General features: G+C 55.0%; 3 protein-coding genes across 3 annotated transcripts; 1 reads left to right on the plus strand and 2 right to left on the minus strand.

Moving 5' to 3' along the window:
* Positions 1–3,757: 3,757 nt before the first annotated feature.
* J4E78_006143 (uncharacterized protein) lies at positions 3,758–5,116 on the plus strand (the record flags this gene model as incomplete). The annotated part of the gene is made up of 3 exons (XM_049366757.1): positions 3,758–3,856; positions 3,967–4,221; positions 4,274–5,116. 3 exons carry the CDS (start codon positions 3,758–3,760, stop codon positions 5,114–5,116), a joined length of 1,197 nt encoding a protein of 398 aa, XP_049221463.1.
* Positions 5,117–9,468: 4,352 nt separating this feature from the next.
* J4E78_006144 (uncharacterized protein) lies at positions 9,469–10,740 on the minus strand (the record flags this gene model as incomplete). The annotated part of the gene is made up of 1 exon (XM_049366758.1): positions 9,469–10,740. One exon carries the CDS (start codon positions 10,738–10,740, stop codon positions 9,469–9,471), a length of 1,272 nt encoding a protein of 423 aa, XP_049221464.1.
* A 731-nt stretch (positions 10,741–11,471) lies between these two features.
* Positions 11,472–13,230, minus strand: J4E78_006145 (uncharacterized protein; the record flags this gene model as incomplete). The annotated part of the gene is made up of 2 exons (XM_049366759.1): positions 11,472–13,004; positions 13,069–13,230. The coding sequence occupies 2 exons, from the start codon at positions 13,228–13,230 to the stop codon at positions 11,472–11,474; spliced, it is 1,695 nt and encodes a 564-aa protein (XP_049221465.1).
* Between the last annotated feature and the right edge of the window lie 700 nt (positions 13,231–13,930).

The following is a 13,930-nucleotide window of genomic DNA, read 5'->3' on the forward strand; positions in this document are numbered from 1 at the left end:
TTGTGTCTATTGAATCCCACCGTCCATCACACCGATGAGCTGCAGATATTTCTTTCTTCCGCGAATTAGCACGCTTCGGGCTGATCCATCGACCCGCAATGGCTTGCGTCCGCTTATCCACCCCTTCCGCGTCTCTAGATGATATTTACCGGCGTTTGTGACACAGCTGGATCTCGCAAAGCCAAAACGTGTCGCCTTGCCCTTCTCGGCCTTCCGCCGGGTTCGGTAAGGCGAGCCTACACCGTCGTCTGCCCGAAGACGAGGCGGACGAGCGCTGGGGTAGAGAACGGAGATGGGATACCGCTTATCCGACAGGATGTCGTCCCTCACACCACTACTGCAAGGACGGAAACTCGTTTGTTGGAGCATCAGCAACATGCGGTACTGCGGCGCATCAAAAGTATTGTCAGGATGCAAAGGAATGCGTGTACACCGATGCAACGCCATCACCAGACTGACCACGCCTCTATCGCACCAGCACACCTTGACAGATCGGTGAGGTTGTTTGTTTTGCACTGGCCACGGACGCGCTGTGGAAGCATTGCCCGCGTTCTTTATGCCTGTCAGACACTAGAACGGTGCCACGGGCGAGGCATCGTCTCGGAGGCTTGACGATATCTTCCCGCCTGATATATCTGAATCTGGTTTTACCTGCAGATTGGCGGTACACAAAATGCGGCACAAGCGACATGGCCCTTTTGCGCTGCTTACGGTGACACGAATGGGTAGACTCCGCAATCTCCAGCTATGCTATGCATATTGCGGGAAGGCTTCGGTGACACAAACTTCGTTAATCTAATTATCAACGGGACACACGCGGGAATTCCACATCTCGTCCCGAGCCGCGAATACACCTGGTTCCAATTGAGCCAGCTCCCACCGTCCACGCGCGGCGTCGCAATCTCCATGGCCACCACCATGACTGAGCATCGCTTACCGTCTGCACTGCAGTGGTGATGGACGTTGCGCGGCTATTTGCTTGGGTGAATCGACCGAGGCGGCTGAAGATCACGTCCAGAACAGATCCTGGTTGATCTACCCCACAATCCGCTCACTTGGTGTAACCGTCATCAGCGGCATTCAACGGCACTTTTTCAATGTGCAACACAAGGCTGCTGTCCTTGATTGTCGGCCAAGTCAAGGATGATGCTCCTTGGACTGATGGTTTCAGACGAATATAGTCGCAGACAAATGACTGCATTGGGCCTCATCTATCACGCGCTCGTGACTGACTCGAAAGGGCGAAATACGGTGTGGCAGTCAATCAAATTACAACAATTATTAAAAGCGATTGGCTGCAAGCGGTCATCCCGCTGAATACGGTGCCAATGAGTGAAAACGGCACTGTGGCCGGGACGACGGCTTTGACCGGTAGACACGTCTTGTGACTGCAGCAAGGTTTTTTGTCGTGCTCGATAGGATTTACCCGTCGAGCAGCAGCTGCAAGGCACATGCCAGCTGGAATGCTGAGATTTGCCCAAGTAAGTTGAATGCTAGGCAAGGGACGTGCTGATTGGTCGATTAAATTTGACCGAGACCTGGACGGTGGAAAACTAAGCTTGAGAGAGTGCGGGCCGTCCGCCCTAATCTCAAGGCAAGAGACACAGGACGAGGTGCTTAGGCAAGCATGGATAGCAATGAACTACTGCTGACTATTCTTTGTTCCAGGTGTGGGCGTCGTCACGTATATGCAGTCAGGTGAAAATAGGCCGGCGAGGAGCCGAGGCTGAAAGCGCCCTGGGCGTTTCGCGATTCTCCATGCCACCGTGCCTACATCCGCACAAGTCCGAGATTCGTCACCAGCGGGACTTGCGGCACCGCCACTACCAAAGAATAGGCACAAGTGCCGTCGAATTCTTTGTATCGGTTTGTCTCGACTATCGTGGAGGCGTCGAATCAGCAGCGCGAGGAAGTGTTTTGCCATGGGCACCAGTTCGCAAGCCTTCGCCGGCGCAAGGGATGAACGGTTTGCCAAATTGTGGATGTCAGATTGAGAGGCGTGATTCGAGGACGAAAGTGGGCTGCGTCGCATGCCGGCCGTCTTACACGAAGCAATAGCAGCTGAGAGAGACGATGTCGGACGGTTTCTTTGCAGGCAAGACTGGCCAGAATCGGCTCTATGACCAAGCAGCTTGCGCGTGAAGGCGAAAAAGAGCAGCAGCTGCGCTCAACGAACGGTTCTCCCGGCGCAAGATATCGGCTCTCCCGTAGACACTGCCCCGCGAAGGAGTAAGTGCCTGAAGTCGCCGAGACGCACCGGCAGGGCCATGACTAGCGAACAGAGGGCACTCACGTCACAGTTGTCCAAGCAGACGTAGTTGCCGAAGTGTTACACACCAACAGTCGGACAGGGATGCTGCCGTCCTTGTCGAGGAAAATGACCGACGCCCCGAATGGATCAGCCCTATCAGACATGTGCGCAAATGAAGCAGACGGCAGGCGGGAACTCGAGGTTAGGGCAGGGAGGTGCGCGGGTGGTGCTGCAGGCGGCCACTTGCAGTGGACACGTCGGAGAAGCAGTTCTGGGGAGGACGAGGCAGCGTCACGATGCATGTGTACAAAAAGCATATTGCAGCAGGCGGCCGGGGCCAGTCGCGGAGGGTAGGACCAAAGCTGACCGGACGCAGGCGCGTACCGTGGTTCGTGAGCTGTCGAATGCGCGAGCTATGGGCTTGGCGGAGGAAGCGACACGAGGGACGCAGAGACGGGCCGTAGACGATTCAAGAGCCCGAGGTGGTTCCATGAGTGTTTAGCGACTGTGCCACGGTAGACGCACGCGCAGTGCAGCAGCGACGGGCGGGCTCTGGAGCAAGCGCGGTGCAGGCAGGGCGCGGCGTGCAGCGCAGCCTGGGAGGCCGTGGGCTTTCTAGTATTTGTTGCGGCGGCGTGTGTATGTAATTAAAGGCTCGTAGATCACAGCGCGACGGGAGTCCCCGAGGGCTTGGCGAGTCACACATCTCAAGCAAGCTGCCGGCCCGCAGCAGCATCATGCACATGGGTGGCCGACAAGGTTGGGGCAGCTTTGACGGCCATGGGCGGCGTCATGGGCGTGTCATGGGCGCGGTCGCAATACACAGGCCAGACAGGGCGTGGTAGGGGCGGCTCGCACTCAGCGTGTGCTGCTCGCCGGTAGCTCGTGTGCGCGGATGGGTGGGCTGCCCAGCTGCACGTCGCGCTGCAAGTGAGGATGCCGCATGGCATTTAGCGCGTTTGGCGGACCGTCGCCGTCGTCGCTGCATGGGGCGGGCAGGGATAAAAACGCCATGCCAGTAGAAGCGGCGAGAAGGTTGAGTTCGGGCACGCGGTGGGTAGTAATAGCGGCCGCTCCAACCTGAATCTCCTTTTTCGCTTCCACGCTCTTGGGTCCCGTCGTCTCCTCCACGCGCTTCGAGAAGCCTTTCACTCCACAGCCTCCCTCGCCCAACTCTGCCCTTCTCTCCAACGCTCCTCGTGCAGACCACACCCGCCTACACGCCGCCTGCACGCCCGTCTCGAAGCGCCGCCCTACACCCTCCCCTCCATCCTCCGCCCCGACTGGCTTGGCTCGCCCACGCAGCACTGCCCGTCGCTCTCACCTGCAGCCGACGTTGCGGCCCGCCTGCCAGTATTTTGTGACACCTCACCCGCCCCAGAGGATCTCCCGCACCACCACCGACCTTCTCTTTACTATCTGCGCTGCTGCCAACCCAACCGCTGCGTCGCACTGGGAGAGCCCCCGCCGTGCCAGCACCGCACACGACCACCGCCGCGCGACACCATGTTCCCTCACCAGGGTGGCCAAGGCCAGCTTCCCGCCCACTGGCAACCGCCCACGGCCCAGCAGCCTCCCAACGGCGCCTATGCCCAGCCTCCGCATGTAAGTGTCTGAAGGGCAGTCACGCGTGCCTGCACGTCATCTGGCTGCCTGCCTCTGGTAGTCTCTCTCGTAAGCTGGGTGACAGCGCGCTGACACTTGACGTCGACTAGATGAGCACCACGCTCCCTCCTCCGCCGCCCCAAGAGCCCCGTCCCGACATGGCTCAACATCCGCAGTACCAGCACCAGCAGCCCTACCGCCTGCCAGGCCCCAATGAGTGGACGCGCGCTCCTCCTCCCCCCGATCCATACCGCCAGCAGCACCAGGGCCCGCCTCCACCGCCGCAGTACGTCCAGCAGCACCACCAGCCGCCAGCTCCCCGCCAGCGCACTGCAATTGCCTGTCGCTACTGCAGACGTCGCAAGGTACACCACGGCCCACGCCATTGACTCGAGACTGCCTGCTTACCTTACCTAGATCCGCTGCTCCGGCTTTGAGGCAACCGAGGACGGCCGCTGCTCCAATTGCATGAGATTCAACCAAGACTGCATCTTCACCCCCGTGTCTGCCCAGACGCAGGCCTTTGTTCCCGCGCACACTGTCTGGCGCGGTGTCGGGCAGCCACCGCCCATGTACGGCGCCTACGGGCAGCCTCTCCCTCCTGCCAGCCACGCCGAGCCCTATGGCCAGCCGTCGCGCCAGCCGCACTATCTGCCCAGCCCCACTGCAGGTCCGTACCCAGCTCATTCTGACTATGGTCCGCCTAGTGCTTCTCCAGATGAGGCGAGCCGTGACGCGCTGGCAGGCAGGAAGAGACTCCACCCAGAGCCTCACACTCCTACCCTGCCTCCGCCGCATCCTGGCTCAGCGTCACAGGCCCCTCATCGAGGCACTGGGCAAGATTATGCCTATCCAGAGCCACCGTCTCTAACATCGGGCGCTTCAACAGCATCGACCCCCGCTCCCTACTCATCCGCACCTCCTCCCGCCCAACCATACTACGCTGCTCAGCCTCCGCGTCAAGGCTCCCCACAGAGCGCTTATCGCTACGAGCCGAGTCGCACCTCGTCCTCGCCACACTCCCAAGCACCCACGACCCCTGGTGCCCCGCCGACGCCCTATTACGCAGCTCCACCGCAGCCCAACGGCGTCTTGCAGCCACCACCCGCGCGCACCGATGGCAGAACCCCACCGCCACCTACATCGCAAGCCTCGGCTAGGCCCAGCATGCGCATCAATGATCTCGTAAGCGATAATGGCCCCGCCCGCAGCTCGACCGATTCGTCCATGCTCAACATGCTCAACCGCCGCCCCATGTAAAAATCTGCCTCGCGCAAGTGGAGACGCTCTGGAGCTGGTCTTTCGAGAGCGCTACACATTTCGGATTAAGCGAAGAGCAAAGAGCAAAATTTCCCATCGAATCTGTCAGCCGTCGTTTCTGCTTTCCAATGTACAATCCATCTTCGCGTCCAATCGACGTTTGCTATCGCAAGGAGTTCTGGCTGGCAACAGCGTGATTTCTGGGCGGCTATCTGAATCTTCAAGAGCGACAAAGATCTTTCAACGTTTTCTACTTTAATACTCACGGATCATCCTACTGTCTCTCCCGGTCTTCCATCTCGAGTGACCTAAACTACTACACTGGGTGGTTATTCTGTCTTTTCCCGCAAACATTAGAACTGGGGTTGCATCATCACATGGAGGCTTCGTTGATATTTGCATCATCGTAGCGTGGGTTGGGTCCGGCATTCATGTGCTTCGCTGCATATTGGCTGGGGTAGTGGTCGCTTGTGCTTTTTGGTGCCTCTTTCCTATCGTACGTTTTTACGCTGGTTTTTCGCGGTATTCCCCTTCTCGGCCTGTCTCTACCGCATCGGAAAGTCTATATGGGAACTATTACTGGTGGGTGGCAATCTGATTTAAATCGCAAAGCACTTTGAGAAAGCCAACGTTTCGCGCATCGTCTTGTACGTAGTCTCCTTTTTTCTTTACTAGCTATCTAAATTGGAGACGTTCGCTGGTGCAATACTTGCTCGACCCTCTGCATGCCTTGATGAACGGCGCACTGCATTTGGAGCACGTCAGTGCTGATGTGCTCATGTTCAATGCCGCATTTCCGAGCTGATCCTACCCGTCGAACCACTTCTGATGCCCAGGTCGATCTGTCATGCTCACCCATCGCTCCTGCCTGCAGTGCCAACCAGCCTGCCCCTTGTACGACGGTATTGCCAAGACACGTGCCAGTGATAAATTTTGACATGCAAATCACATGGCACGTTACGCACGAGAAGCCACGCAGGGCAGCCGATGGTAGGTACACGAGAGCGGGTACGCACGTGTTGCACCTTCCTTTCCAGGGCAACACGTTCCATCCAAAAACAAAGGTCAACCAGATTCAGCCACCTCCACGCCCCGATCTTGATCCCATGGGGCGGACTTTGTTTTGGTATCGATTGTACCGTTACCATACCAAGTCTTCACTGACACTTGCCTGACAGGTGTACGTGCATAATTCAATTACGCCCACACGGAAAGGCACCGCACAGCACTTCTACCACGGTACGGCCTCGGGGTCTCGGCGAGCCGGAGCGCTGCTACCACGCAAGTTTCGATCTGTCAGTCTCGAACTACATCGGCACGGGACGTGATGGGTTCCACGGTAGAAAGCCAAATGGAATCATCTCAGCCCGTCGACTAGAACGTCGCCGTCTGTCATCTCGCGGTACGGCGCGTCCTGGCATGCACGATGTAGTCAACATGATTTCACCATTACCACCATCATGATTGTGTCTCGCGGCTCAGACGCAGGGTGGACTACCATCGTCCGATGATGGCTCGATGGTACTATGCACTTGCACCAAATGCCACCAGACATCAGTTGAGGCTCTAGATTTCTAGCGTACCACGATACTACTTGGCCAGCTGATGAGCCCAAAGGCTCTATTACTCTTCTGTCTCCTCAAGCTGCCGCGCGGTGCAGCATCGTACCAGAGGTCAGGTTCTGGATCGCACTCCGCCGATGTTGACCTAATGAACGAAGGGCTTGGCCATACGCATGTCTCATATCCACTGGCTATTGACACGCTGGCCGTTGCATGGTTTGGCCGCTATAGCGTACCGTTCAAACTCGCCCTTGACTAACGGAACGGTGCGAGCAGGCAGGACCTGTTTGATTCGCTGCCACAAGGGGAGACAACTCCGTCATGAGAACTGCCAGAGCATGCAGGGCAAAAAAGCAAAAACGTCGAGTTTGGTTCTAAAGTGATTTAGCGCACCGCCGTCTGCCTGCCTCGACGCGCATACTTTCTTTGCCTGGGCCGCCAACACGGACACTATTCAGCTGACATATATCGCACCACTCAATTTTTCCTTCAGGCAGACAGACAGGTCGTTTTTCCATGGTTCAGGGTTGCGGCGATGTAATCGAATCTGGAAAAGTATATCGTGGGTAACCGCATGTCACGAATCAACATTAGCCTGTCAGCGTTTCAGTCGAGCAAGAATTATCTTGCTCTCATAAGCCAGCCAGGACCAGGGGTGGTTTCTAGTATGCGACTCGCTTTCAGCCGATCGTAATATAGTAATCCCTCACACATCTATAGGGTCAATCGCTGTTGTACGAAACGAACGTGCTCGGTAACCCCCTCTAACTCCGAATTCGGACCTGGTCAAGCTAAATAGTCGTTGCCCGTCACGGGACGGTGCGAGCAGAAGTTTCGAGCCGGGATGTCGATGTCGCAAATAGCCGGCTAGACTGAGTCGAGCAACGGGCGAGCCCTGACCTTTTCCCTTCCTTGTACAAGTCATGTTAGTGTACCGCTCTTTGTCTTCCTTCCTTTGGGCTTCGCAATCGCATCTCGGACGGAGCAAGTCCGAAGCCCTTGGTGTAAGCTGTAGTGAGAAAATGTAGTGCTGACCAATGGAAAAAAAAGGTTCCGTTGGTGTACGATAGCGAAAGTCAAACTCTCAAGCGCGTTCAAGGCAGTTTTGATCATGATCCTGCACATCGCACAGCCCGTCGCGCACCCTTGGCAACAACACACGGATGCAATTTTTTGCGCGTGCTTTGCATTCGGGAGCAAGCACACGAGGCGCCTCCACAAGTCATTTTTTCCCTCTGGCTGGCTTAGCCAGGTGCTGTGCTGTTGCTTGCCGCTGTCCGCCCGGCAGAAAGGATTCCCACCCTGGACCCATTTCCTCCGTGCCATCCCTTGCAACCACGCATGGCCTGCTGTAACCGACATGTCAAATGTGCCACGTACGCCTGCGACCCCATCAGTTCCGCCGCCCGAGCCGTGTGTGTGTGCTCGCGTGTCGAAATCTGCGTTCCCATCACACATCCATCACACATCATCGCCTGACGGGAAGCAAGCAGCCTCGCCTTGCCTTGATCTTGAGCTTTTGCCAGTGCCAACGAACTACGCCGCATGGGCCGATCGTGTTGCTATCCCTGTTGGCGTGCTTTCCTAAGCTATCAGCATGCTTACCACACCACGCCATTCCTTCGTCCATGTAACAACACTATTCTAATTCCACATGCTACATCCCACAAGCTCTCAGCGCTTAGAGGAAAAACTCACTGCATGCACCATCCCCCTCCCTCCCTCCCTCCACCAACAAACCAGCGGTGAGCAGCGGGAAGGAGCCCTGACCTCCCCTGTGCTTGACCCTCTCCGTGCCCACTGCCCATACCATTGCTCTACTCTTAGCGCCCTGTAGCATCGGCCCCAAGGATCTAGCGTACCGTGTTTCTTGCAGCGGAAAAGGGGTTAGGTTGGCTGGCGGCCTCGCTCGCTGGGGAGCCATGTGCGTGCGGTAGGGATCTGGGTTCATGCGGCGGACCGCAACATGTCAGGTTAAAGTGGAGATTGGGACGAGGGCAGGCGGGCGGTTTGGCCGATTTTCCTTTCTGGTGACGCGGGGTGCGAGGGGATGAGCGAGGTTGGAGGGGGGCTGTGCGAAGTATGTTGGAGGTGGGACGAGACATGTTTTGTGCTATGTTGGGTGGGCTGTCGCGGTTTCTTCACCGTGTCACTGCTTGACATGCGCAGTATGATTATGACTCGATGGAAGCGGCACAGCAGTTCCTTCGCGTCTAATGAGACTGCGCCACTTGCAGGCATGATAGATTGAGGCTGCTAATTGCTCGTCTTCAAGTCGCATAGAGATAGACAGGCGCTATGCTATGTACGGATGATCCCATTGCTAAGCTACACGTTTACTAGAAACACGAACGTATCCGCGGATACGTATCAGTTGGTCATATCTTTCCGACCTGTAGGTATGAGCCGTAAAGGCTTCTACTTAGATACTATCTCGAACGGCGCTTTCAAGCCCCGGAAAGCGCACGTAGCTCAACGAGCTTCCGATAACGTCTTTGAGATGGCTTGGTATATCTGAGCTCAGAAGGATTGTTCAGGATGCATATCCCACCTCGTCCAAGGAAAAAGAACTGAACAGGTCTGCAGACTACATTGAAACAAAAACTTGCAAAGTAGGTGACCCAACGTCAACGTAGGCTCCAGGCTGTTCAAATTTTCCCTAGGTGGGCGTGATCCTCATAACGGCCATCATGGCGATCCTTCGCCATCTTTGAGGCTATTGCATGTTCATGCGCTGTCTTCCTCCTCAACCTTGCTCAATGCGAAATGGGCCCGCTGAATCCCAAAACATCAATGCATATCCTCCAGTTGCATTTTCGCCCACTTCTGAGGCTCAGGGATATGGCGAGGGCTGCAGTCAGCATACGGATCTTTGGTGCAGAGCTTCCATCTGCCTCTAAAGAGATCCCATTTCTCTTTCAATGGCTCATTCATCGCCGCCATCGATGCCATTCCAACCCAGACGTACTGCTTAGCGACTTCTCCTTTTACTGTATAGCAGTTTCTGTCCTCCGTCGCCTGTTTCCAGGACTTCAACTCCGAGAAATTGATCGAGACCGGTCCAATGATAAGTGTGGACTTGTCAAGCTTCTTTTGGATATCCGCAGGGTAAATTAACTCCCTTGTGGAATGCCAGACCAATTTTTTCCAGTCGTCTCCGAAAGGCAGAGCCCAGACACCTTGTCCTTGTAAGAGATGGGTAGGTACCAAAGCCCGGATGACGCAGACATATGTTGGTGATTTGATGCGGCTGCATGTATATGCTGCAAAGTGCTCAGAGACCCAGTGTTGACTACTCCAGCAGTAGCCCCTTCTTTCATTGTGGAAGTCACCTGTATGGATTCCTCTTCTGAATTGGAAATTCAGGTCGAGGTTGAGCGAGTGTTCCCCGAAAACTCTCTCGAGTTGTGCTGCTGACGTTGACCGGTAGAGAGTTGTGTGACCAACTCGGGTCAAGTGGTACTTTGACCTGTCCTCAGGGGCGCCGCCACGTAGCGAAGCGAACGGGGTCTTACCGGACTGAATAACAGCCAGGTTTCGGTTGAGTCGTTCACTCAAATTCTTGAGAGTCCAAATATTTTCGAAGATAGTCTCCAGTATCCAGTAACTCAACGACTGGGTGCTTCTCACGTCTTCATACTCAGGGTCCATGACCTTCTCTTGCAATTCCGCGGAAATTCCGATCTTACTCATAATGGTCCGCTCGTCAACAGAACCATGACCGCCGAAGTACGTAATGCGATCGATTATCACGTCTTCGAGGTCGGCTTCGTCGTCACGGGTCCAGGCAGCGAGGAGCGACTCTGCAGCGCTTGACGTGAATCCTAGAAATTCGAACGCCTGCATGGAGTACAGATTGAGTGGTACCTCGAGGTCAGGATGTGGTTGTGCGACTTGCGCAGAGGAGGATGACGCGCTGGATGCCATCACAGTATCCGGAGGTGACAGGAGTTGACCGGAGATTTTTCTTGTACCGTTGACCGGTTCTTCAACAAGCGTGCGATCAAACTTCTTGACGTTGAACAGGACCCATTCTGACAAAATATCCTTCGGTAGACCCATGATGGGCGGAGGTGTGGTTTTGATTTATCGAAAAAGAAGATGAGTGGCGAGAGTAGGTTTTTGGAAAACCAAGCTGTCTTTGGTGAAGAAAGAAAGAAGAAGGAAGGAAAGAAAGAGAAGCGCAGCCAGAATTTATATGGCTGTGGAAAGTGAAGGCAGGGTAAGAGCGAAGTAAAGGTGGGGCGAGAGCGCGAGTGAAGTCGGAGTGAGAGCGCAAGTGAAGGCAGAGACTGGCGCGTGACCGTAGAGTCTGAGGATTGCGATCTCTCTCATTTGATGAGGAGTAGCTTTGCGTATGTGGTGGTTATGTATTTCGGGCGTCATGAGTGGCTCGTCTCGCTCTGTGTCATCGCAGTACCATGGATGGAATGGAAGGAACCGAAGTATGGGTCGATACTTCATCTATCCACTCGCCCAAGGCGTGTAAGCAAAACAAGAGATGTTACGGCATGAATAAGGCGAGCAACATGATGGATATGCGGCCATTAAAATGGCTTCAGCCTTGCTGTCAGCTGGTACAATGGTGAGAATAGAGTATTCAAAAATGAATGCTCACTCCTCTGACCTTTTCAGCACTCACGTCCGTGCATAGCACGATATAACCAGATCTGGTTTACATTTGCTTGAAAGAGTTATCTAGGTCTACAGTGTGAGACGTCTCACGATAGCTCCCACTCGAAGTAATCTCATACAGTCTTCCACCACTTTTTGTTGGTACCTCGACTAAGGTTTTATCTACCTTGATTGAAGGCTTCGCTTGGCACGCTCTCAGTCTCGGAAATGTACTGTCTGATACCCTTATACCTCCACCGTCCGAAGTACGCGTTTGGTGTGGTAGCTGGGCAATCTAGCCCTGAACCAGCTCCATTGCAAGTAGCATACACACCGATGAGTGTCCCTACAAACGAGCCCGATGGACTCAGTTGCTCTGTTGAAGCTCTGCCAAACGAGATCGGTCTTGATTTGCCGTGGGCTAGCGTAGCCGAGAAGATGTATGTCCTTGGATCCGGCATCGTGATCTCAAAGCGCATCGGCTTTCCATTCCAAGACGCGGGTACCGGCGTCCTCTTCTCCTGATGTTCCGTAGAGTTGTAACGCAGATATGTCGACCCATTACTGCGCATGAGTCCGAGCTGGATGTTTGCCGTCTGCCAGAGGAAGGCGGTCACACCAGCTTCTTCCCCATCAGCTTTCGGGTCGAAGGATAGATCCACGCTGAATTTGAATGTGCTATCTGTCTGGCGGCGCCCGATGAAGTTCACAGCCCTCGAAGCTGGGTCAGACCCGCCTGGCGAGCCAGCGAGATTGTTGCGACCTAGGGCGACTTGCAGACCCTTTTGCGTTGTCTTGAACGCGCCATCGCGAGGAACACGCCAGTACACAAGATTGCGTGGGATTGTCGAGTTTGAAGGGAAGTCGTAAACATCTGGGTCCGAATTGAAAGGCCCGTCACCCGGCACATCTCTTGAGCGCGCAGGTAGTTGCCAGCCAGTCATCTTGCCTCTTACAGGTTGGAATACGGGCCACTCGCCTTCCTCCCACGTAACTGGCGTGAGTACCATCTCGCGCCCCATGGGGAAAGATGTACCATTTGGACCCACGCGGGTCGCGAGCGCGCAAGACCACCATTCGCCGTTGTTATCTTGGAAAAGGTCTGCGTGCCCGACGGTCTGGAAGTACTCTGATGTACCGCGGTTCGTCAAATGTGGGTTGTATGGGCTGGGGGAGTAAGGGCCCGTAATGTTTCTGGCGCGAGCCATGGTGACTGAGTGGTCTTCGGCTGTTCCGCCCTCAGCAATCAGCAGATAATACCATCCGTCTTTCTTGTAGAAGTGTGGGCCTTCGGGCCAAACGCCGCCGGTGCCATTCCACAGCGAAATGACAGGTCCCATTTCGCCAGTATCGATGTCCATCTCCTGCACGATGATTCCCTGAGTTGCGACATACACTTTGCCGTCATCATCCCAGAAAATATCGGGATCGATCTTGGGAGCTTCGAACGTCACTGGATCGCTCCATGACGCGTCGTCGAAAGGATCTGTAGTCCTGAACAAGACACCTGCCTCCATGTCCGATCCGAGGTATTCGCAGATGACGTAAAAAACACCCTCGTGAAATCGCAGGGTCGCTGCGTACATGCCTCTTTGTTGGCCGTCGCTAGAGTAACTGTAGTTTGGGAGTTGTGATTCACGGTTCCAAACGTGGCTGATGTGTTTCCAGTCGACTAGATCTTTCGATGCGTAGATGGGTAGCCCGGGGAATGACTGTAGAGGTAGAGGTACAAAGTCAGTATATATCTCACACGCATTTCGTACAGCCAGAACTCACGATGAATGTAGAAGTCACGCAGAAGAACGTCCCGTTCACGTTGACGCATGATGGATCGCTGTGCCAACCTGGAAGTACTGGGTTGAGGAACGTTGAGTTCTGCGCGAGCGCTGGAGCTGCGCATGCGAGGACAGCTGTCACGATGCTTCGTAGAAACCGCATCGTGAGGGATTTCAGAGGGTCTCGACAGAGTTCATCCTGTATGCGGCGATGTGGGATGCTTTATGCGTACCATCGACCTTACGACCAAGAGGCTGGTACTTACCTGCTGTGGAGAAGCGCGATCGACGGCCGTCTCGCGTACCAAATTGTGCCCATTTAGCCAGACTGCTTCCGCAGTGCTATTGCTGTTGTCATCGAACACACAACGTATTTTAACCGTTATGCAGGGTGACGCGAATATACGATGAGCTGCAGAGCCACCGGGCTTAATGAGCTTCCCAGATCCGAGGCTTCATAGAGATTGCGGAGAAATGTATGTCGATCTTCGCGAATGCGCCCGCTGACGTAAAGTTTTTCCGTGCCTGGTGATCGGGTGCTGTGAAGCTTTCCAAAAATTCAGTATCGCGTTCCGTGGAACCCAGGTACGTGGCTGGATGCAAGCTGGCTGTCGTCAAATATCACATGCTTAAAGACAATGCGAATGAGATCGAGTATCTAGAAGGAAGTAGGCAAGATCGGGCTCGCTGTTCGGAACATTGAGTTCCAAGTATGCCGGGGCGTAAGATGGTGTACGCTGCACGTTCCAAGGTTCTGTTCAGGCAGGAGCGGGGTGCCCCGCTCTGGGGAAGCTCAGCTCCGAGATCGTCTCATGCAAGGAAAATTAAACACCCTAGAGCCTACATTAAGGTAAAAATACGCA

This window comes from Alternaria triticimaculans, assembly GCF_023758025.1.
Source record: "Alternaria triticimaculans strain BMP 0046 chromosome Unknown scaffold_8, whole genome shotgun sequence".
Classification (NCBI taxonomy): Eukaryota; Fungi; Ascomycota; class Dothideomycetes; order Pleosporales; family Pleosporaceae; genus Alternaria; species Alternaria triticimaculans.